Raw genomic sequence first — 24,186 nt, forward strand, 5'->3', positions numbered from 1 at the left:
TATTGTTTTTGCAATTCCTACTTCACGAAAACACGAAAAGAAACCTAAAAATGGCCGAATTTTTATTGCGTTATGCCGTTTTTCAGATTAATTTACGATGATTTTAATAAATTATGATTAATAATAATTTATTAAGAAGAAACATATTATTATTAAAAATATCACTAACAATTAGGAAAGTTAAGAAAGAGAAGAAAATAGAAAATGTTAGATATTAACTTTGTTATTTCCTACGCACAAAATATCCCGAAGGAGATATATATGTATATAAATCTTCATGGAGAATTAGCATTCAACGAAATTAACTTTATGAAAGTTTTAACAACTTTATGACAATTAACTGCCAGTTTCAAGTGTTTTGTTGACATATGTTGTTTTATGATCATAATCAGACTACACGCTGACAAATTATAATTAAAATTTTAGCAGAATGCAGTTGAACGTTCAGACTTAGTGTTAATTAGTGGTTCAAATGTCGTCGTCTCCGAGACGCATTGACTCCTTAGAAACAATTCTTAATTTTCAAAATAGAGATGTGGTAAGTTATATCAGAAATTGTCAACGGTTAATAAATAAACTCGAAATACTTTGACTGGAGGAACTGGTACAACGCTCTTATAACTAAAGTGAACTGATTTACGACGAATGATATCGGCAACAATGTCAGTTTTTTATTTTTTTGTTCTAAGTGAAGTCATTGTAAAAAAGTTCACAGTTTTAGACATCTACCTATAGTTTTTCGTAATTTTTTTTCTCATTGAGCAGTGGCACTTGTGCCGCACTCTTTAATTAATAATAATACACACCACATTACATTCATCTTACACAAATCAGCAAAAAGAGTGTTCAGTGTAAGACACATTAAACTTCAAATCTACGGGTCCCCTTTCTAAAGTAAGAACTTTGATGAATTATAAATATATATGTTCGATATTTCTGTTAATAAAAAATATCCGTATTTGTTTATACAATGAAAATGTTACTACTTTGTTTGATTGATACAAATTGAGCCATAATATTGCATCATCAAAATTCTTATCAAATAGAAAAAAATTCAACCAGATTTTTATCAAAATGCGTTGAAAATGGATTGCCTTGAAAACCTTAACTATTTAATTTTTTTTAATAAATGCATGTTATAGCTGGCACTCTATAAATCAGAACTTATGTACTAATTGATTTGAGATTGCTTCATTTACTTAAACTTGACAGAGATTTTCCTCTAGAATTTTGGCAGAGGTCTTTCTTTTCATACAAATGTTAAACTAATAATGCAATATTCGGTAAAATAACGAGCATTTCTGCCGTATTACATCCACCGCTGTCCAGCTATGTCCATAGGCTTTCATCCTAAATTTCCAACGTGACCAGTAGAAAAGGGTCAGTATCTTATGATGTCTTGTCCATCTGTTCTTCCATGCTTTTGCAGGTCCATGGTTTCGTCTTTAGAATCTTTAGGCCCTCGCGGCCATCTACTCTGCGCTGCATGTGGCTTCCCAACTGATACTTCAAGTTGGCAATCCGCTAGGCTATGTTGATTACTTCCGATCGCCTACGGATTTCCTCAATCTTGTTTCGATCTCTTAGCGAAACCACAAGCATAGCACATATCCACACTTGTGTCGATCGACATTTGAATGTTCATATTTAAATCATCGTTGATGTTCTCAGACACATCGTTGCAATCGACAGCTATTGGGTCTGAAAGGTTTTCTTGGGCACGGATAGGTCCCCCACTTAATGGACCGAAGACATACTCCGGGTCGCATGTAGCCTGTGGACGCGGGCAGCGTAAGACCGGTCATCGTACTAATCTTCGGGGGAGGCCTATGCTCTGCTGTAGGCGACTGTCCGTTGACAAAATGAATGAATGTGCTGCCATTTGAACCAACATATTTTAACGACCGCTTGCTAACTCACAAGTCCCGAACGGTGCCAAAATATTCACCTTGTTGACAGATGACGGATTTCGTGTACCGGTTGAAGCGCAACAGGATGATAACTTATGCGCCGCGCGACAGTGTGAACTTTCCGTGATTTTATTCCCGGTGGTATATATGTATGTTACTTGACAAATGCAAGAATTTAGTAATGGCAGCATTTCAGCAATTTCCGTATTGAACAGTCAAGCACTATTTTCTACTTACACCGTCTTTAAATTCAATTGTGTCAAGAAAACCTATACACGTAATCACAACCATAGAGATTCACAGCTAAACCGCTTCCTCAGCGAGTACAGCGACCACTGTCAGTCACGCTCATGTGATCATGTCTCAACATCACGGATAGTTCACAACTGTTGAATAGGACATCACAACTACTTACTGTCATATAAATAAACGTCAATAGCCGAAACTTCGCACCGAACACTTATGTGTTACATCCCATATTAATATCTCATCGAAACGCGTCACGTTAGCAAAAAAATCAACGTTGCTAATGCACTCTTGCTGCGAATGTTCTACACCGCACATGCGACCGTACCTATCACTTGCCTTCCATCAATGAGCTTTCAACGCTGCTTTCGGTACAAAACACACACTTATCTTGCCCCTGTCCATCGAAATGATTTTCCTCGCCCGCATGAATTTGGGCACCAACAGAGTACAATATAAATATACTGTCTTCAGCCTGCATTCCTGAGCTCAATCGACCATAACAGCGACGACCAACACCTCAACATAGTCAAACGACGAGCAACGGGAACTAGTAAGGCAATAAACCGCACTTCACGTTCTAGCAGGCACATCAATATGTATGCTACGCTTGTGACGGTGCACTCTATCTGTCACTTGAAACTTCATATTTAAATGGCCGCTTGCTAAGCCCCAGTCCCGACCGGCACGAAAATAATCGTCTTGTTGACAGACGATAAGGTTCGTGCAACGGCTGAAATGCCAAAGAATGATATTATTCCGGCAGGTTTATGAAAAGCCATGTAACTTTGATAAATACAAGCATTCCGGTAACATAACGGTGTTCCGTATGGAACAGTCAGGCGGTCCTTCACACTACAGGTTCCCCCCCTAAGGTTTTGTAGTCCTGAAAATGTATGATATTTTTTGGTAAAAATGAATTTATCTCTGGACAGCAAAGTCAGTGGTCGGTGGTATGGTCCACCACCCACATTCCTGGCATGGACAATGCGGCAGGCGGGATGGCACGCCGCCCCGTCATCGGCCGCCGTCGCCTACACATCGGCGCGCTAACTTTGGGCGCATTTTTAACGATGCATTGCCGCATTGCAGCGGCCGCGTTGACGGGGGGATTCTGTAAGTTTGTTTAAGTTCATATTACACTATAAAAGTATTGTGTTATTAAAGTAAAAGTACAAATTAGAATTTTTTTAATCTTTATTAACAACATGATTTGCATAACAAAATATTAATATATTTTTGTACAAATGAATTGTGCGGACGTAGGTTTTAAAAATTAAATTTTATGCGATTAAAATGAATATATTTTTAATGAGAAAGACTCGTTTTATTTAAAAGAAAGATAACAATTAAAAAAAATAAAAAGCAGAAATCCTGACGTTAATTTTAAAACTAAGATCCGGTACCAAGTCTTAAAATAAATGATTAAACTATTTTCAAATTGTCTATATATTTTTATAAAAATGTTTATAATAAGAATATTAGTTTTTTTCATGTTCTTTTTTATACTGGCGGTGATGTTGCTGGCTAATCCTCTGCGGCACTTCGAAGTGTATCTCGGTCAATGGAGCATCAGCGGCCCCGGTCGCGCCTTTAGAATCATACCGATGTTAGATGGTACATTGTTTAGTTTTATTGATTATTCCCTCGTTTTGGTCTTTCAAGCAAACTTTTACTTACTGTACTACGATTAAAAATATTAGTGCATATGCTATTTATTCTCCTTTAGTAATATTTTTAAACGTAAACCAATACACACGAATAAAATATATCAATAGTTACGGTCATATCATTAGTATATTAAATTTGCAGGTATTGGTATGGCAATATGCATAAATGCGATCGTAAGAGCCATCACTTGCTGCACTATTGCTGCAATAGCAGCGATGTACGTTTTGCATTCCGTGAGAGACGATAGACTACCTTACACGTACTGCAGGTTAGAATCGACATTTATCAATCCCGTGAAATAAATAATGTAATGGCCCACACCCAAACAGCTGTAAGAAGGTACAAGCTATGAGCCGAATGTCAACGGGCAAATAGTATTTTTAATGACCAATAAACTATTTCAATAATTGTTTTAATTAATTAATTATAAAGGCGTCAATAGAACAGATTTTGTATTACTATAAGAACAAGGTTACCGAGGACCAGTGCGTCTGCAAGAAAACTTTTTAAGTGACAAAAGACAACCTTATAAGGGGTTTTAGTTAGTAAAAGTCTAATTTTCCTCCTACCAGCCAACGTGTCGTTCCAATCAATATAGAATGAGGTTGAATAACATATACTATTAGAATAGAAAGTCAAATGCGACTTAACATACTTCTGTACGTTGTCATGACTTATTTCTCGCTCGAAGGAGAAACTACAACGAATTATGTCCGGCATCCAAAACCTAGGTCATAAATATATACATGGCAATTCCAAAAAGGGAAAACTAATTTGTTTTAAATATTTATAGTCTACAAAAATTTCATTTAAATTAAAAATTTAATTATTATCCGTCTAATTTTATAGAGATTTTGAATTGAGACCATATGACCCGATTCTTAAAGACTCACGGACATTGTATCCTAAGGTAAATATTGTCAAGAAAAATAAATTAGATAAATACTTAGGATTTTATAATAGAATAAATGTATGATTTCTTAGCCCAGGTCCGATCCAGACAGTGAATTTACAACTCTAGGTTTTGATGAATTAGCTTGGAGAAATTTTTCATTATATAAAAGGTAATATATTCATTCCTTTAACATAGAATAAAAAATTTGTTGGACTGACAACAAAGTCAAGATTGCGGGCAGTGCATGACCGGTTATTGTGACGATCTTCGAGGGAGGCCTACGCCTTGCAAAGGGTGTCTATCGGCTCAAATGATGAAGATGTAAAATATGGATACAATAAATAAGAAATGTATAAAACACTTACAAGTGTGTGTGTTGTTTTGTGTTATTCCTGCAATATTAAAAGCATAGTACCCGCCATTTGCTTTAGCGTGTCGAAAGCAAGGGAAACGTGATTCGGTTATGTAAAGCGTTATCTTTATCTATCGCAGTTATGAGATGAGCCATCATTGCATCTGTCTGTCCTAATACCTGTTCTATGCCGTAAGTCTTAATCTTTTGCTCGGTTTGCAAATCTAACGGCGAATACCCTTGTTATTTTTTATCGAAAAGATTCACTCTTCTCATTTCTAAAATTGTTCTTTGGCGTACAATCTAATATTTTGTTGTATAATTATTGAGAATAAGTTATAGTGATTATTATTTGTTTACAGCTTAAACACTGTTTTGTTGTTTAGCTGTTTTATGTTTTAAAATCATTATATCTTTCAGAGAGACATTTCGAAAGAGGCGTAAATCACCACAAATAGCTGTGTGTAAAGAAACGTATAGTGGAGGTTATCCAAGCCTGTTCAACACTCCGCCATATAATTTTTTTTAGTACGTGAGATTTAAGAATTATATTGACCTAATAGGGCAGCTGAAGGGGCTTCCGAATGAAAAATTTAAATTTCAGAAATTTGAAAGAAAAATAAAAATTTCAGAAATGCTCCTAATCGTGGAATCAACGTTGGGAAACGTGAATCGCTAGCCAGGGAAAGTACTTTGAAGGAGATTAATTTAAATTTAATATGAACTTGATACTTTGTTATTAGTCACATATGTCTCCCCCATAGATTACCAATAAGACTTCTTAAAAGCCGCCTACATACGCGTCTTTCGGCAAATTTATTAAATTATAATTTTTTTTTAAATTAATTAAGAAATTTTAACTTATTAAATTTAAATATCCTGGTCCCGTAGTATCTAGTAACAATTTTTAAAAATAGCTGAAATCTTTAAATGATTAAAGATACATTCTTATTTCCGGTATCTTACAAGTATTATTGAAAACATTGGAAATTATTTAATATTATTCGTGAAAATTCAGTAACTTTTGTTCTGTAATTAATTCTTTCGTTCTCCTCTTCAGCATAGAAGTAATGTCGCTGCGTGAAGATCAGAGCTTTAAAATAATAAACACATCTCTAGTGCCTTGTATAATATTCACGTGGGTTATGCTTTGGCTCTTAATGATTATTGAACATTGCGTATATAAAAGAGTAAGTGGTGATCATAAATTTTTACCTCATTATGATAATTGTCATTAATTTTCTTCTTAAATTTTTTTTCAAATTAAATACGGAATTTAGATGGTCTGGAACAACATGCGTCTATGGCTTATTGCTGTTCCTTGGACATGGGTCATACTATTAGTTGGTTTGGCTGTTTCTAAAACCAATATAACTAACAAAGCTTTCCGCAAGTATTTTCGTACGGGTGCAATGGAAGTGATCGTTGTAAGTTAATTTTTTTATTAAATCAAATCGACTATCATTTGAGTCTCAGCGTGTAATGAAAATCTATGAATTTCTTCAGGTCATAACCGATGCCTTTGAATGTGCTCTTTACATACATTCAGCAAGTACGGGCACAGAACTTATTCATGGCAAAGGACTAAATCATTACGGTACTAAAATTAAGTAGTAATGATAAATGCGCAATAAAACTGGAAATAATTGAATGTTTTGTTACCAGCAAGCGGACATATAGACCCACATTTGAACAGCGAAAACGTATGGCACTCCGGTTTACTTTTAATACTGACTGCTCTGCACAGCGGCGCCGCGGCTCTCTGCGCATTCGATGACTGCGCTCACCCGAACCCAAAGGTCTACAACATGTATGACAGTGAGAACTTTACCTTGTAGATCTTTATTCCCGTTAAAATACTTTCGACTTGTAAAATATATGATGTTTAATTCTTTTCTCCTTTTAATTTCAATCATGAATGCGTGTTTGTGTAAAATATTGGTATTTCTCTTTAAGGTACTTTGTGGATAATACCTCTGTATTCAAAATGTACACTAGTCGGTAACTACACACATCTTCTGTAAGTATAAGCCAGAGCAGTACATAATTAAGATAAACGTGATGTCTACGTCCAAGAAATCAAATGTAATTTTTCTTAGGTCCACCGTAATATTCGGCGGAATGATGTTTTCTTATATGACAGTGGCGTTTTTATTGCTCAAGACGGCGCTCCACACTATATTTGAATATAGGGTAAAATTAGTGTAAGTGTAAAATTCCGTAGATTTATATATATTAATAAATTCTTAAAATTTACGTATTCTATCATTTACAGCTTTAAAGAGCAGACTGTGGTAGCTGGGTTAATGTTATCCTGCATGGCATTAAGTTTAATATTTGCAACCAACGTAAGCTAATTATCTTTATTTTTTCTTTTCAATGTTTTTTACATAAATTTTTATCATCATCCGTACCTTTTAGATACTGTTCTCTTTATATAATAAGATAAGTGTTTAATACAGCTATAAATAATTAAATAGTGGTAATTTAATTACATTGGGACCCGCTACCGCGCAAAACTTGCATCCACTGAGGGGCAGTACCACCGCCGTAAATTAAATTTTTCCGGCTATGATTCTTGTTTGCTTACTACTTGTATCTTATCCTTTTGATGTCTTGTGTAAGCAGATCTTTTCCCAAACCATGGAGACACATTTTTTTTTATCTCGACGTTTTCGAAGGCAATTGTATTTCTTTTTTAATAACATTAATATATTCGTCGCATTGTCAAGCTGTCCTTGTTAAAGTCGCCAGAAGACGCTGTATGCAGGCCGCTTTCAGTTGGTCTAATTGTAAATCTAATGGGGGCGTCCTACAGTTGAATGATGGTAATTTGGCACGCAGCAGAGTTATTACCGGAAAAAAATTATTTCTGTCTGTATGTATCTGTTTTTTCATCAAATGATCAGGAATTTTCGAATTATTAGAGATATTAAATTGTTACTACAAATTTAAAAAATTAGCGATGTTTTAACGTTTCTTTAGATTTCTTTACAGTTGTGTCCACTATAATCATGTATTCCTATTACATGTAAAAGTGAGTTTGAACGGGTGCTTTATTAATTTTGCCGAAGGAACATAGTGTAGAACCAAAGACTGCAATGTAAGCGTAAGTTGACTAGTAACGTATTATTGTTTGAAAATATTATTCCAGGGAGGCCTACCTTTACTAGAAAGTGTAGATGTTGTTATGTCCGAACTGTCGACGCCATACGTGTGCCTGTTGGAGTTAATTGGTTTATTCTACGTGTACCGTGGCCACGATTTCCTTTCGGATATAAATATTGCTACAGAAGACAACACGTGCTCCACAAGGATTAGCAGTCAATGGCATATAATTCCTTTAATAACGTTGGTAAGTTTTCTGTATTTTCATGAAATTATTACGATGATTAGCTTTTCAATAGTATTCTACGGAGCCGATTATGTATCAAGTATCAATTACAAGATAAAATGAATAATAGTTTATTAAGGTTCGCTGCTTAGAATCATTTAGTGTGACGTGAGGCGGCGCAAATCTAAGTAAACTTAATGACCGTTAAGTTACTACAGTGCCGATTACTACAAAATATTCGAGAAACCCGTGGACATTTGTAAAATAAATATTTTTTCTGATATTAGACATTAATTTATTGTACATTTTAAAAAAGCTTAAGAACATTACAGGTAACGTATTGTGGAATCGCCGCTTAAAAGTAGATAGATCACTAGATTTCTTTTTCGTTGTAGGTTAAGAGGGAGAAGGGGGTTGAAGGTATTTTTATTATTAGCTTTGCAGCTAAACATTGTTGTTTGCATTGTTCTCAGTTGGTGATAGGCTTAAAGCTAACGCAGCTGAAGCACAGTGAGCTGCCCAAGCGCATTCTGTACGTGGCACTGACGCCGCTGGCCGCCGTCCTGCTGGCGGTGCCGCTGCGTGCTTTTTACAACGCGTGCCTATTCTTGCGTTTGACATGGCGTCAAGATAAAACTTAAATATTTCATGAGAAACTTAATTTAATATATTTACAGTCTTACAAATCGTTGTTTTAAATAGGGTTAAAAATAAAAGTAAAACAGTTTCGAATATTGAAAATAATGTTTATTTCTTCAATCGTTTAGTATATAAATATGAATCTTTGTACATTGCGTGGCGATGCGTGCACGCGTGTGTATAAGGTAATCGGTGACGCGGACGGCTGCGCACCGCCTCTGCGAGAGATAAAGACCGAGCCTCGTGGGGGCACGTCGCCCTCTATTTACAAGTGGCTCGCGATTTGCTGCCGCCGCAGTAATGACCAAGAGCCGTTCCTTGACGACGTGGACATTGAGCGAAGGCTAATACAAAAAACGGTAAAACGTTAGCAGACGGAAAAGGAAGATAAACAAATACACCACTACTTTACCTACAAAAGAGGCTTACATCATGATTAAATTAAAATATCACAATATGTACACATTATAAAACTATAACGATAATATCAATTACTTTCATGACACTATTCGAGGTTATGAAAACTAATGTTTATACTGTAATAACACAGTTATCCGGACATTGAGTGCTAGTCCGGACGCTGCCGGATTAGTGGAGATAAATATTCGAATAGAGACAATAGTACACGTTAAGGTCGCCCTCTATTTACAATAATTGATCAAAAGTCAAATATTAATATTTTTTACAATTACGGTTCAAAAATACAACCTCACAGGTAAAACAGAAACGTCCAAATACAATTTTAAGTTCGTTTATAAATTTTATAATACTAACAAATAAATTATGTAAACCGTCTGCTCTTCATATCCTTCAAGGCACTTCAAAACCTAAAATGTTTATCCTACTACGTAATTGCCACATCCCTATTATGTGTTAGCACTGGTTTATTCGATCAAATATGAAGGTTGGTTGCGAGCGCACGTCGATTGCGTGCCTGTCTCGCAAGTGGGAGAGAGCGCGCGGTAGGAGAGTTGCGGTGGTCAGAAGCGGCGTTGCGCCGCGGCGCGGGGTCCCGTCGCCTTACGCGTTGGCTGCACGGACAGCGGCGCCACCAGAACCTCGCCGCCGCCCTCACCGCCGCTGCCGCCGCTTGCGCCCATCTCCTATTTAATTATAACGTTAAACTTTAACATTGTGGTAAGTTAACTAATCGATATTAAAAGAAATGTATACAACCGGTTCTAATGTCTTAAAACGAAAGTTTGGCTAGTATGTGTTGCCGGTAATGACTTACGGCTGTGAGATGTGGTCGTTTACGATGGGCCTTACAAGAGAAGGCGCAAGGTAACCTATTGGAAAGGGCTACGCTCGGAGCTTCGCTGCGAGATCGAACCAGAAAGAAGATCCGCAAAATAACGGCTACCGACGAAGCGCGAAGAATTGTTTGTCGGACGGCGTAGCTTGAGGGGGAGGCGTTTGCCTTGCGGTAGGCGTCTATCAACTGACATAATGATGACGTAACTCTTGGTACTACTAAATTATTTGTTTACATTTGTTATCAATGTTCATTGTTAACAATCATCATAATTTCAACCCTAGGACTTCCACCGCTGGACAAAGGCATCTCTCATGGATTTCCTATAGAACCTGAAGGAAGCGACGACCTTAACGGGACCGTTTGTACACTTTGTGGGTGGACGTAATACGTTGCGCTCGCCGGTCCGTGGCCTCCTTTACAGAACATTAAGGCCCCTCGGTTAGGATAAATCGGTGACTTTCGTTCGTCCACGGTTCTTCCATTCCTGATATGATCTCGTAGGGATATAGCATAGCCCACCCTATAACTCTGCGAGAGGCTGAGCATGCTAAAGCGACTCGAAGTGAGACTCTTAAGTATCAGTGCCGAAAATTATCATTCATAACAGACATTCGTCGTAGACCTTCGTTTTGTGGTGATTGCGGGATAGCAATATACTGCCGTAAATAATATACAGATCGCTTTATTAACACCGCGATTAAGCACCACGTCACGTAAGACGGGGCTGGATTATCGGTTCTCGTTTGTTAGTAGGTCAGTTTTTACTAATGGTATTTAATTTAGGGCATTAGTTGGATATCATCGGCACGCCCGGTAATCCGGCGTGGCTTTTAGCGTGTTTAATAATGGTAAATACTTTTTTTGTATCTTTCTTATAACAACTCAATATACCTAATTACTTCCATATAAAATAAATACAACTCTACCGTAGATTAGCTTGTATCCCCTCCGTTCTTCTATTCTTCTTTCTTCTCCGATGGATTCCAACTTTTACGCAGCTTAATTATCAATAAAAAAACATTAAATTCACAATGTTTTCCATTGCTAGGTAATAAGCAAAGTTTTAGAATAAATATAATACCAACGAGTACTAGACTCGTGTGTTACTATTAGTCCTTAAGAGGGCGCTTCAGTTGCAGCAGTAGACCAAAAATTATCGCGGACTTCAGCAAAACAAATATTAAACAACATGATCACTGCATGTTTTGTCTGGAGACGATAGATTAGTTACAGCTGTGAGTTTTTAAGCACTTACTACCTGAAATATATGAATGTCTTATCCATTCGTATGATTCCTTAGATCATTCATCATTGTTCTTTACATACCGTTTATGTTAAATACGAAAATATAGTTTAAATAAACTACCAGAACTTGTTTATATGTATCTAGATAACGAAAAAAAATTAAGATTTGTAATTTCGCTTTATACTATTTTTAAAAATAATATTTCTGCAACAAATAATGTATGGAAACAAAACTTTGAGTAGTCTACAAGTTATATATAAATGTATGGATTATCCACTTTAGTACTTCACGATGTCTCAGGAACCTTGACTAAGAAACTTGAAATTTAGTAGGAATATTGCTTTCGTCGAGTACAGATAAGGGTTTTAGGAAATTACTACTGCAAGGAGGCGTTCATTAAGTACGCGAAGCGAGCAGCGGACAGCTAGCTAGTATGCTATACGATGCGTGCAGTACTCACATTGATATTGTTGCAGCTGGCCAGCCTCATCTGAGCCAATTGCGACGCTGGTGTTAGATTAGATGTGGAACCGAACGGCGATATCATCGAAGACATCGCCCTCTTCAATTTTGACGGCGTCTTGTTAAACGACAGCGCGCGTCCGACCTACAAATGTATTCACAAACAAACCGATCAACTAATATATTATTGTACTAATATAACACAACCAAGACAAATAATACAACCACCGTGTGTTGATTATCGTGAAGGAATATTGCTAAATAATGCACATTTCTCCAAATTTATTACATCCTAGTTTTCACTTTATTGTATAGTAATATTGACATTTTTTTTCATTGACTTAAAAATTTAAGCAAACTTTTACTGTACCGTTTAATATAATGGAAATGAATCATCGATAATGGCTTTTAAAAATGATAATGGCTCTATTAATAATGGTTAAGTTAACCATACCATATACATATGTCGACTTGAAAGTAAATCGAGCCATGTAATAATAATTGATTGTCAATCTCTTCTAAATTATCGGATATTGTGACAAAATTGATGAAGCGAGGGGAAATTAAAATTAATAATAATTTATAACATAATTGTGTCATTCAATCATTTCATCGTCGATTTTCATTCCCACAATATTCCATATTCCCATTACCATAACCCATTCTTAGAATATGCAGTCATATTATGTTATTCATATTTCTTCTAATATTTTAACTTTTGCTTTATAACTACTACTTCGTTTAAACTCATTAAATTTTAATGTAACACCATTCTTTAACGGTGATATGAACGTTAATGTTCAGTTGCAACACTTCAAATAGAAAGAAATTAATCAAGAAAATGTTCACACATTAGTTGATTTTAATCACAAAATACACATGCAACAAAATTCAATCAACGTATTAATTCACAATTTCGAATGAGACAAGCGCGTGTAAAATATGGTTAATTAATTTTTAATAAATATACATCAATGAAACAGTTTTCGTGTATGGTGCAGTGATAATATTACAAATTAACAAACACATCAAGTATGGCACGCTCACAAACATTTTTATTTTAGTGAACAATAAATTATGAGAAGCAAAGCGTTAATATGATGAGTCTCTCGTCCAAATGTCCTTCCTCGTTATGTAAAAATAATGGATCACCCATTACAAATCCTACCCATAAGTGACAACAATATATTAATCATAGACAATATAGGTTTATGACAGCACAGCTTACAGTATGAATGTCATAAAATTTGTTAAGATGGTATGTTGAAACAAATAATGACTTGTTTAATATTACGCTGATTCCTGTGTCTAAATCCCGTTCCCACGGAGCCATAATTTGTAAATCGTATGTTCTGTATTAGCAGAAATGGAACGTTAATATAAAAATTGTAAATTAAAGTTGTATAATTATAGCGCTGAACAGACGACGGGAAGCAGCGTATTGCGTTTGTTTTAATGGCGGGAGCAGACACTGAGCTGGCGAGAGAAAGAGAGAGAGTGCGAGGTGCGCGTCAGACCTGTGCGAGTAAGTGAGCGCGCAATACCCATGTGTCTAGCAGCGCGGCGCCCGGCTCGGCGCGCAGCCAGCCGCCCAGCCCGGCCAGCGCCTCCAGCTGGAACAGACCGGCTCCGCTACACCCCCGCAATAACTTTCCAAACCCAGCACGCCACGCTTACTACTTGTACCAATTGCTACGTGTTCAACGCAAAAACTGTGCCAGTGCTTCTCGATACGACTTATCACAAATTTCTATTGATTGCGTTACGATATATAATTATGAATTCAAACACAACAAAACATCTTTATTCAAGTAGGCATTTACACGCACTTTTGAATCGTCCAATATTTTAACATTAAATCTACTGGCTCGGAATGCTGGTCTCTTGGGAAAAACCGGCCAGAAACTCAACAGTTGGTCTTTTTAAATTAAATATTAACAATGTTTCATATACATTATAATCTCAACCATGGAAATGGGTCTTCAAACAAATTAACATAATTTCCGCGCATCAATGTGAAACTAAGTTCAAAAACTTAAAAATTGATGTTTACGACACTGTGTTTTGTAAACCCAAAAACGTTTTTCTGAACTCTAATTTTTCGGCATCGTATACATTTACGTGTTGCTATTATTATCCAACAATGACAGCAGTTTAATTAAAGCATGGCTATAATGTTTAAATCATATTAATGAAAATCGTTTTCATGCCTTAGTTACATATCACATATAAAAAAATATTTATCAACCCACCTGAAAGGCGCATCTCACCATTTCTTAAGTATTGCTCTTACTTTAATTTGCTATACCAAACTTAAATATAATTTAGATACACGATTGCTCTAATTTTACGCAATTTGTTTGACTTCTTATTAACTTAGAATATTTTGGTCAAAACACTGACAGAACCACTTTTAGGCAATAAAACTTGTATTTTTCATATTCAGTTTAACAAAACGCATCAAACAAATTGTGGGGCTAAGTGATTACATCGTTCGTTATATTTATAATGCAAGCTAAGCTAAGCTGCATAACCATCATTTACATTATTCATGCTACATTTAAAATCCAAAATTACAGGAGTCTTTTTAAATGCAGAGCCTTAATCAGTGTAAATACTCTGTTTGCTCTAGGGGACTAGTTAACTTGTGTACCTTAATGCGAGTCCGCGCCGCGAACTTGGAGACCCTGGAGAGGGTACTAAGTGCGAGATCGCTCGTGTCGATGTCGAGCTGATGTGACTCCAGGCACGCCAAAAATTTGTCCTGCACAGATTCAAGCATACAATACATTGCTTGTTTAACAAATCCTATTACCATTTTCGCTTAAATTTGGGCAGTAATATAATCCTATTGACAATTTATCAGCTATCTACAGGGAATGCCTTGATTGTCATAAAACTTTCCTCCATCCACAAACTAAGCAGGCGAACTTATCAAGGACGTCGGGAGTCGCTGAATGCCGGACGGAAATTTATGGAGAGATCTAGGTCCAAACTGAAGGGATCCCGCACGCCGAACAAGTCCCATGGGAAATTTATGGAGAGATCTAGGTCCAAACTGAAGGTACAACGGCTGAAATAATGATAAATGCAAACTACGGCTATCATTTTTTAGATTTTGACTATAAATAATCAAAACGTATATGCATGTGTTTTGGTATAGTATATGTAGTTTATTTTGCCTAAATTTGTAGAACTATAATATTTCATTTTCTAATATGCTGGTGAACTTTGTGCTTAGCTATGTATTTACTGTTACATATATAGCAATTATACATACGGCATCAGCTTTGCAGACAGTGTTAGCCATTTGCCTGCAGAGCTGTCGTAGGAAATATGTCTTGTCGACAGTCTCGTCGGTGATCATGAATGAATATAATTTTTCTTTTAGTTCTTGATTACTCCTGCACATCAGCGCGAAAACGTTATGGCAATCTAAAAACAAATTGAAAGATTATTAGACTAGACTACTAAACTATATTTATTTTAAAACTTTCTATTACAGTATCCGGCGGTAAATACTGCACATAGACCTTGGTAAAGAGACAATCGACTAATTTCGGCTTTCAAAGGTCGATGTGCAATATATACTGTACTAAATTGTTAGCGCTGTATACTGTACTAAGTTTCACAGGCGCAAGAGACCTAGTATTGGTGCACAAGATGATGATTATAATGTTGCAGTAAACACAGCTTTGAATTTAACTATTGTTTACATTCTTAAAAGCATGATATTCATGCCTTTGTATGTTTATTCATTCTATTGTGTAGGACAGTTGATATTAAACCTAAAGGATCAAAAATATTAAAATATTCTGATAGCAATTAAAAATACATTTACCTTCTGCTTCTCTTATATCAACGACGCGCTTCACTGTACTTAGAGGCATTAGCGATATGTGCCTGTAGGGTTTGCTTGAACCTATTCTCATCGTACCTATCCCATTAGTGGGACTTTTACTATTAAAAGCCTAGAAAAAAGAAAAAATAGTTTTTGTAATAAAAAAATGATACATATTGTATCAAAATTTTATAATAGTAAACTCACTTTAGATCTCTTCTTGCATACTTCCATTGTATCAGTGAATAAAAATAGAACAAGGTGGTCTCCTCTGCCAGAAAGTTCTTTTGACAACTCTACGACCTCGCAACGTGATACAAATGACCGATGTGACGAGACTAGATGCGCCTAAAATAATAAAACGTATATATTGTTATATTATAACAATGAACATTTAGTATCAACGGTTTACATCTGTCAATTATTTACATTGATACATTAAAAATTAATCGGCAATTTTATAATAATAATCATCATTATGTTATCTGACAGACGCCTACCGTAAGGAACAGGCCGCGTCGATAGACGACCGCGATAATCGACACTGCGCTTCCCGCCTCCAGCGCCTTACCACGACCTTGCCTGTGTCATCGGCTTATCTAGTTAAGGGCTTATATTATACACTGTGTCAACCAGCTCGTGACCTACTCAAGAACCTATGGGCCGACATTGATAATAATGCAGCAAACCATTCACATTACACTTAGATTGTAGACACTATGATGGTGTTTCTACAGATGCTTTGTTCTAATATTGTACATTGCATAACTAACCGGGCACTGATCGATGTCATTATAGATATCAAACATCTGCAGCTGCCCCTCCGTTTTGCGCTTGTCCTCGTTGATATGTGACATAACCTCGCGCAGTCCGGCCAGAGCGGATACCAGCGCCGCATGGTCCGGGTTGTTCTTGTGCGTGTGTTTCAAAATGTCTAAGTACAGAAAGAACAATTAATGTATATTATTATTTTATCGTAATATACTATAAACATGCAATAAAAAAGCGGATTAATTTATAACAAAAAAATAAATAATTATATTACTATGCAACTAAATATGTGACATCAACCAACCCCACACATAACTAATTTAAAAAATTATTATAAGAAAACAAACAATTAGATAATAACTAGGAGTACCACACATAAAATTGTGATTTTTCTTTTGCACGAGGGACTTACCATCTAACAATAAACTTATACTAGGTAACCTCTGCACTGGTCTGATTAAGAGTTCTTGTAAACTTTGCCGGCCGCACTCTGGTCTTGTCTGGCATATTTTCAGGAATGCATGAAATCTGAAATTTTTATAGGATGTTACAAACTCCACCTATACTGTTACTAATGACAAAAGTAGAGTAAAAGTTAGTAACGTAAATTTTGATACAAAATTATATTTATCAAGTTATCCGAGTATTAATAGCAGTAAAGACAGGTTCAAGGCATACCTGGGGTTCTCACGATCACATTGCTGCAACATTTCCTTGGTGTTCTCGAAGAAATTGACAAAGGGAGGGTACGCTTTCACCATGTCAGGTGTATAACGCAGCACCAGCCGTCCTATGCTCACCTCTTCGCTCCAATGCGCCTGTGCATAATGTAGCTCTTCAAGCATTCGCCTGCAATCGAAAACTAATTACATACCTGGTCAGGTAATAATTTTAATACCAGCACTTTATATATTTATATTTACACAAAAGAGTACACTCAAAAACTCAATATTATCCTAAATATTGTCAAAATTGTGCCATCCTCAATTTAATATCAGCCACTTAAACTCCCTCCATTGTCAATAGTCGTAATGATAATCTTGTAAGGAAAAGCGTATTCAAAATTCAGAATACAACCCAGTTAAATTATTATTTACTCTCTGCCCCTGCAGAATTTTTACTTCAATAGAAGAAATATCGTAATGTAACATATTTCAGAGTGATCACACTTTTTAGATGTTGATTGGTAATAAGTGTAAAACCTGGCGCCGAATCTTCGAAATCGTAGTTTCTTCTTATTGACACAATGGCTAGTATAATAATTTACTGTTAAAACAAATTTTAGCAATATTGGTACATCTTGTACTTGTATGTATAACCTATTTCAAAAGTAGATATAAGGCTTTTTTTTAATGTTCTTATGCATATTAGTCAGATTTTGCTTCTAAAAGCTTTTTTAAAATAATTTGCATTACTTACTGGTGCAATTCATAAATAGGCGGTAAATTTCCGAAAATTATTTTAAGCTCAGTGTTATTGAGCAAAGAATGCATTTTTGCATTGCTAGCATCCTCCTCAGCCATTTCTTCTAGTGGTTGTTTGAACATCTATAAAAAAATATTTAAAAAGGGTATTTTAAAGTAAAAGTATTATCACAACAAAGGAGATGGCGTGTTTCTACTAAGTTACTTTGTAAATAACTATAAATTACAAAAGTCATTATTTTATTACATAATATATTCTCAGGTAGAACTTCAAGTAGGTAGTTTCATAAGATTTTGCATTGAAACCAAGTTCTACCATAGCTCTACCTGACATATACAAACATTTTGCAAAAAAGCAAATGTGTGATTTTTTTTTAACTTTTCATAAGGGTCAAAGTAAAAGAATATTGATTAATTACAACATCTAAATGAGACATTAATTGACGGAATAACAAGAGCTTTACTTTGTACAAACTACTGGTGTACTCTTTCAGTGTTAAATTAGTGTATGTCGAAACAAATACGTCTGCTACTGCAAGAACCTTTGGATCTATTTAGAACAAAGATGAAAAAAAGTGTTTTACTGTACTATAATAAGCCAGGGTAAATTGCTTCATATTTTATATTAGAAAAGTCATAACATTTTTTCAAAGTTCATTTACATTATTTATTATGGTATATGCCATTTGGTTCGATAACTTTTAGTTATATTGTAAGATAGCAAAAAGTCACCCCAGCATACACACAGTATTACCTTGTTGTCAATTAACTTAGGTTTTGTCAATTTTCCTGTAAGAACTTTTAAGAACGCGACTACATTTTTAGTACCATGAAGTCCATATAGGCAAATAATTATCATTTAAAGATTCAACTTACAGTAACTATAGTATGCAATATTCCCACATAATTTGACTCTGTTTGCAGTAACTCCATGAAAACTTGTTGCCTTGGAGACATAAGTTTTCGTACCACATTGTCCGGCACCTCAGACTCTGTAATGATCCAAGAAATTAGATAAAACAAAAGCTGATAATTAAAAAAAAGTCACCTTAGGATTTTGAAATATAATTATTTTCTTTTAAACATGATTTTTTATATTGAATTCAACTCTCCTATAGCATAAGCCGCTTAATGTTTAAATATTAAAATGCAATTATGTAATTTAATTAAGAATTATACATACACAAATGTGTGTGCGTTCACTTTTGAAGTGTTTTATCATCATCTTCATGTCAGCTGTTAGACGACCACTGCAAAGCAAAGGCGTCTCCCAAACATCACCACGTGGCCGGTTGGAAGTATTTTAAACGTTGGACAAATAAATCGCAACGGTATAAGTACCTTCAAGGAGTTGCTTGCCGTCGGGTGAGGGCGTGCAGTCGAGCAGGTTGCCGGACAAGCTGAGTAAGACGGCATCGCTGAGAGAAGAGCGGCGCTTGTGAAGCGCGGCGTCACCTCCCCTTAATTTTCGTTTACGAAGGCGCTGCAACTGCGACGGCGTGCCCGCACTCGCCTCTTCAGAGGCCGCGCAGGCGCCTGCACATGCGCACGCGCCGCCAACCGATGACCGCCGTGACACTTCCTCCAGGTACTAACAATAAATCACACTTATAATTTATTTTAAAGTGTCATTATGCAGGTTTCCCAAAAATCATCATAAAATCGAAACGAAGGCACTATCTGTCCCATAACAGAAAATTAATATAGAAAATGTGAGTCATATATTTAAAAAAATATATAAGTAATATATTGTAACATAAGCCTATGATCTAATATAAAGTGTAAATTTCTTTAAAAATCGGGCCAATGCACTAAGAATTCGTAAATATTTACTAAAGGTTACCCATGGTTACATACACGAAAATGAAAATAAAAATAAGGAAAATGCAGACTTGTAGACATAGTAACAGAACAACACAAGAGGCATAATCAATGATTTAAAAATATGTATTTTAAAATTTTTTTGCTGCCTGCGCTGTCACCCGATTACGGCTGGACGTTGATTTATGAAACATTCTACATACTATTGAAATTATAGAATTTATTTTATTACTAACTTTGATATACAGAATTAAGTGTCGATTAAGTAAACTAAGGCTAAATAAAAAATACTTACATCTTTGAATAGAAATTCCTTTTCATCCTGCGCTTCTTCGTTCTGTACAGAAGCCCAGAACCACTCAGCTTTGACCACGTGCACTCTTGGAGAACACTCTGGCGCCACTCCTGTGTTATGTACATCTACAACCTATAAAATTCACAAATTGTAGAAAATGCAATTTTCAATGAAAGCCTAATTACAATATGCAAAATTTTGCAGGCATTTATATCCCAGTCCTCTGTGCACATATAAGCACCTAAACAATATCAATATGCTATACAAGGCATGCAGAGAAGATAGTTCTGACAGAAACCCGGCGTTTGTAAGTTTTCTGTCCAATATAGTATAATATCTATGGCATGACAAGTTTAGTCTAAAATTTAGTAGAATTGAATTAAATGGTGTTAGTACCGGCAGCGATAGTCCATGGCATTGCGATATGGCGCGGGCGTCGCGGGTGGGGGGCGTCGAAGTGGGCGGCGGCTGGTCGCGAGCGGGCCGGGGCGCGGGGGACGGGGCGCAGGACAAGGACGAGGGGGGGATACAATTCGAGGACTGCGATCCACTCGCCTTCAGGTCCGCGCCGCCGCAAATGGAGTGGCGGTGCGTCCTGATCCACACCCTCTGTGGCGTTTTGAAGACCACAGAGTCGTCGCATTCATCATAATCAGCTGCGTCATTGTGCGGTGTTCTCATGTCCGTGCTATCGATCGTGTCCACTTGAACGGGCGATATGTCCAAATTCATTTCATCGAATTCTCGCTTAGGTGTAGAAATATTTTTAAGATCCGACGGAAGGTGGCATGGGTTGACTTCAACAGTATTGCGCTCTGCTCGTTTTTCATATTTCTTTTTTCTCTCACTTCTGAAGGAAGCAGTGAATGATTTAACGCTTCTTCGTAGTTTAGACGCAGATTTTACAGTTTTAGAACTACGTATCGAGGCGAATGAAATATCGAAAAACCCTGATTGTTTACTTATATTTAATGAGCAAACAGAAGCGTTATCATCCTCTCTGATTGGTGATGAAGTTGAAGCTAAAAATTCTCCAGCTGGATCGGTGGGTTTTACATTTTCGGGACTGACAGGTTCAACCATTAAATCTCCTACGGCTTTACACGTTGATTCTTTTTTCGTTTTCTTAAAAATAGTCGGTCTATTTTTAAATTTAAAAGAATCTTTGATCTTTAATCTTTTAATAGATTTCCAGTTACTTTCGTCACATTTTTCAGGTGAAATATTAGCATCAACTACACTAACTTGAAAATTAGATTCTGTCGAATTTCGACTTCTTTTTTTACCCGAAGATATGGTTGTAGTCGAGTGTTGAAATTCTTTACTGATCGTCGATGCGGGCACAAGAAAACTAGTCCCATCCTTGCAATCTAAGTCGCATAAACTTTTCGTTAAAGATGAGTGAAGAGATCCTGCTTCTGCAAGACATTCCACAAGATTGAAAACATTCATTGACTTATTTTTAAATACTTCTCTCTTACCCTTGCTATCCACTCTACTTCCGAGCAGAGCTTGGGAAGTATTTGGAGTGTATTTGTTTTCCTTGTCGCCTGTTTTATGTTGCCCTAAATCAATATTTTCTATTCTACTAATACTTTGGTTTCTGTCGCCACTCGTACATAAATCATCTATAAACGATTTTCCTATATAACTAACTCTCGAATTATCTGTTTCGTCTTTGCTTTGGTTACGTTTAATACTGTTTCTCGCACACTGTAAGCGTTGTTCTCTATCATCTTGGGAATAATTAGCGGTGGAATCGACATTGTTTTTGTTAGGGCTAATTCGGCGGCCCGACAGCCGCGCCGACAGCCTACGGTACAGTGAGCTCTTGGGTGTGTTTTGGGAGCGGTTAGAGGTATTCCGTGAAGGTTTCATGGATGTATTGGGACTATTCGCAGGAGGTGATAGGACAAGCGAACGACCGAAAGTCTCCCCATTGGCCATTACCTGAAACATGTGTGAAACACACCACGCAATGATGTAATGAAGCCATTCCAGTACAAACATGCAGAACGATATTATTACTATCGTGAGAGAAATAGTTAAACACTTATAAGCTTCTACCTAACAAATTATCAAATTGTATTCATGTAACATTTTACTACTTGTATTTTAGCGTCATGGATGAAATCATGGAAAATTGTGCATATGAAGTCTATTGCGTTAGTGGAAGTGACACAGAGAAGCAAATTAAATTATTAATCAGAGTTGCTCGCGGCAACTGGCGACATTACTAATATAGCTTTAAAACTTAAAAACATCTTTTAATCATTGTACCCAATTTCAAAATATAGTATCATTTTAAGCGAAATACTGAAACGTAACACCGAATGGTGACAGTTAGGTAACAGATAATGCGAGCTAAAGGTAGTGCAACGATAGTGGCGAAAGAGACAATGGGTCGACTTTAAGTCGTGCAGAATAGGTCGAGACAAAATGAAATGATAGAGCCTGGGAAAAGCGTAGCCAATGTTTTAGGGAAGCCCATTGTGTGTAGCAAGGTTAACGACAAATTTTACTAAAAACTGCAATTCGTGAAATGTAAAAACGTCTTGCTAACATATTTATAAAAATGTAAAAAATGCAACCTCGACATAATTACATCCATAAATCGCTACATAAACATTACACGGCATTGATGGTGTCGCTAAACAGTAAGCAATCGTTGGCAATTTAAACAAATACAACTAAAATAATAAGAAGGAAATGACAGACTACTATTGCATACCTCTTATGTCTACAAAGTAACTAAGAATTCAGTTTCCAAGGATATAACTACGTGCATGCTGATTTCATTACGCTAAAATTAGTTACTATTGTTCCATAGTGTTCAAAATGAAACGGCTGCATATTGAAACGCGCCGCGATAACACTTTGAGTAAACACTTTGGTTTGACAATCACAGTCAGTTTGTTATGAGTTCGCACCGACCAAGATCAATTTGCTGATGAGATTACGTAAGCCATTTGCATAAATTTAGGAATATTGCTTGTATGTAAATAAACCCAATACAATAAATGTCCTTACGCGGTGAAGACTTTTTACGTTTTGCCTATATTAATTCATTTTTAATATATGGCCCATATTTTTAGTGTACCGTGAAGTAAAACCTATATAGCATACATATATAAAGATATACCACAAAGTAATCATAAAATTATCGCAACTTCCGTTAGAGACAACGGTCTCGACTGCGTGGGCGGAAGCAATGTTGCATCAAAATTTACGTGTGCTCACGACAAACTTGTTAAAGAACTACGCGACAGTAAGGTGAAAGTATCACATGGCGACAATGGAATAATTGATTTGATTTACTCGTATATAAATTCTTATCAAAAAAAAAACACAAAACAAAAATATTACTGTAAACTCTATAGTGTTTTAAAGAAAATGCAAACTTTTAGCCGTTTTAAATGTTTCGTCCTATAAGTGCGTTATTAATATACATAGTACATAATGCTCGTAACAATACTTTTTAAAAGACGGTTTCTATATTCCGAAATAAAGTTTTACATATACAACTTGTTTTTTTTCCCAATAATATATACACTCTCGTGTAAAAGGATAACCCAAGGGTACGTAATCCAGGAAATATTTCCCAGTTACAGGTGTTGTGAGCTTTAGCTCATAGCCTTTTTGCTCATGTAAAACTCTCAGTTATAGATAACGCTAACAAAACATATAGCATCACAATCCAAAAAACTCTAAAGTTAAAATTGTCTAAGCTTTTATACCTTGACGAAATGATTTTTATAATTTCAGTAACTTACGATCAGCTCATTACATAGTCGCTAGCTTGTATTTGCCCGCGTTTGGTTTTGTATGTTTTTTTTTTTTAATTTCCGATGAATTTGTTCATATGTTATAAATTTTTAATTATGTTTTAATATATTAGATAAAATACTTTCTCTGAGTTCGCATAGGTGACAAAATAATAAAAAAATCATCTGTTGACTTATTTGTGTAGTAATGTGTAAAACTTCTCGCAAAAAATAATAAGTGTAGACGATTTGTGTGA

General features: G+C 36.0%; 2 protein-coding genes across 7 annotated transcripts in view; one reads left to right on the plus strand and one right to left on the minus strand.

Annotated features, from left to right (window-relative positions):
- Positions 1-472: 472 nt before the first annotated feature.
- On the plus strand, positions 473-9,070 carry LOC137929883 (sodium- and chloride-dependent glycine transporter 2-like). The gene is made up of 16 exons (XM_068773011.1): positions 473-538; positions 3,092-3,272; positions 3,642-3,773; positions 3,969-4,095; positions 4,677-4,737; positions 4,812-4,891; positions 5,495-5,602; positions 6,135-6,264; positions 6,355-6,501; positions 6,581-6,683; positions 6,734-6,892; positions 7,031-7,094; positions 7,174-7,278; positions 7,350-7,422; positions 8,229-8,429; positions 8,882-9,070. Exons 1-16 carry the CDS (start codon positions 473-475, stop codon positions 9,047-9,049), a joined length of 1,905 nt encoding a protein of 634 aa, XP_068629112.1. The 3' UTR covers positions 9,050-9,070.
- A 69-nt stretch (positions 9,071-9,139) lies between these two features.
- The window catches only part of pbl (epithelial cell transforming 2 pebble), a 37,007-nt gene continuing 21,960 nt past the window's right edge, over positions 9,140-24,186 (minus strand). For 2 of the 6 annotated variants that reach the window (XM_068773114.1, XM_068773118.1), the window contains 15 exons: positions 20,562-22,115; positions 20,166-20,297; positions 19,391-19,640; positions 18,926-19,041; positions 18,045-18,172; positions 17,304-17,474; positions 17,038-17,153; positions 16,628-16,788; positions 16,062-16,202; positions 15,855-15,984; positions 15,294-15,448; positions 14,667-14,777; positions 13,531-13,626; positions 12,012-12,158; positions 9,140-10,150 (listed from right to left, as the gene is read on the minus strand). In XM_068773114.1, the coding sequence (XP_068629215.1) occupies positions 10,028-10,150; positions 12,012-12,158; positions 13,531-13,626; positions 14,667-14,777; positions 15,294-15,448; positions 15,855-15,984; positions 16,062-16,202; positions 16,628-16,788; positions 17,038-17,153; positions 17,304-17,474; positions 18,045-18,172; positions 18,926-19,041; positions 19,391-19,640; positions 20,166-20,297; positions 20,562-22,115 (3,531 nt within the window). In that variant the 3' untranslated portion in view covers positions 9,140-10,027. Of the gene's footprint in view, positions 10,151-11,231; positions 11,304-12,011; positions 12,159-13,530; positions 13,627-14,666; positions 14,778-15,293; positions 15,449-15,854; positions 15,985-16,061; positions 16,203-16,627; positions 16,789-17,037; positions 17,154-17,303; positions 17,475-18,044; positions 18,173-18,925; positions 19,042-19,390; positions 19,641-20,165; positions 20,298-20,561; positions 22,116-24,186 lie in introns of all 6 variants that reach the window. The other 4 variants (XM_068773116.1, XM_068773115.1, XM_068773119.1 and 1 more) reach the window with 4 other exon arrangements.

The sequence above is a fragment of the Battus philenor genome, unplaced genomic scaffold, assembly GCF_028537555.1.
Source record: "Battus philenor isolate CCGP_79_NKW_IND1 unplaced genomic scaffold, ilBatPhil1.0.hap1 SCAF_5, whole genome shotgun sequence".
Classification (NCBI taxonomy): Eukaryota; Metazoa; Arthropoda; class Insecta; order Lepidoptera; family Papilionidae; genus Battus; species Battus philenor.

What these genes read in the sequence shown, in the direction of transcription:
- LOC137929883 (XM_068773011.1), top strand. Translation starts at nt 473, where the DNA reads ATGTCGTCGTCTCCGAGACGCATTGACTCCTTAGAAACAATTCTTAAT. An exon ending in TCATTACGGTACTAAAATTA is followed by an intron (nt 6,684 to 6,733) that starts AGTAGTAATGAT and finishes TGAATGTTTTGT; the next exon opens with TACCAGCAAGCGGACATATA. An exon ending in GTTTAATATTTGCAACCAAC is followed by an intron (nt 7,423 to 8,228) that starts GTAAGCTAATTA and finishes ATATTATTCCAG; the next exon opens with GGAGGCCTACCTTTACTAGA.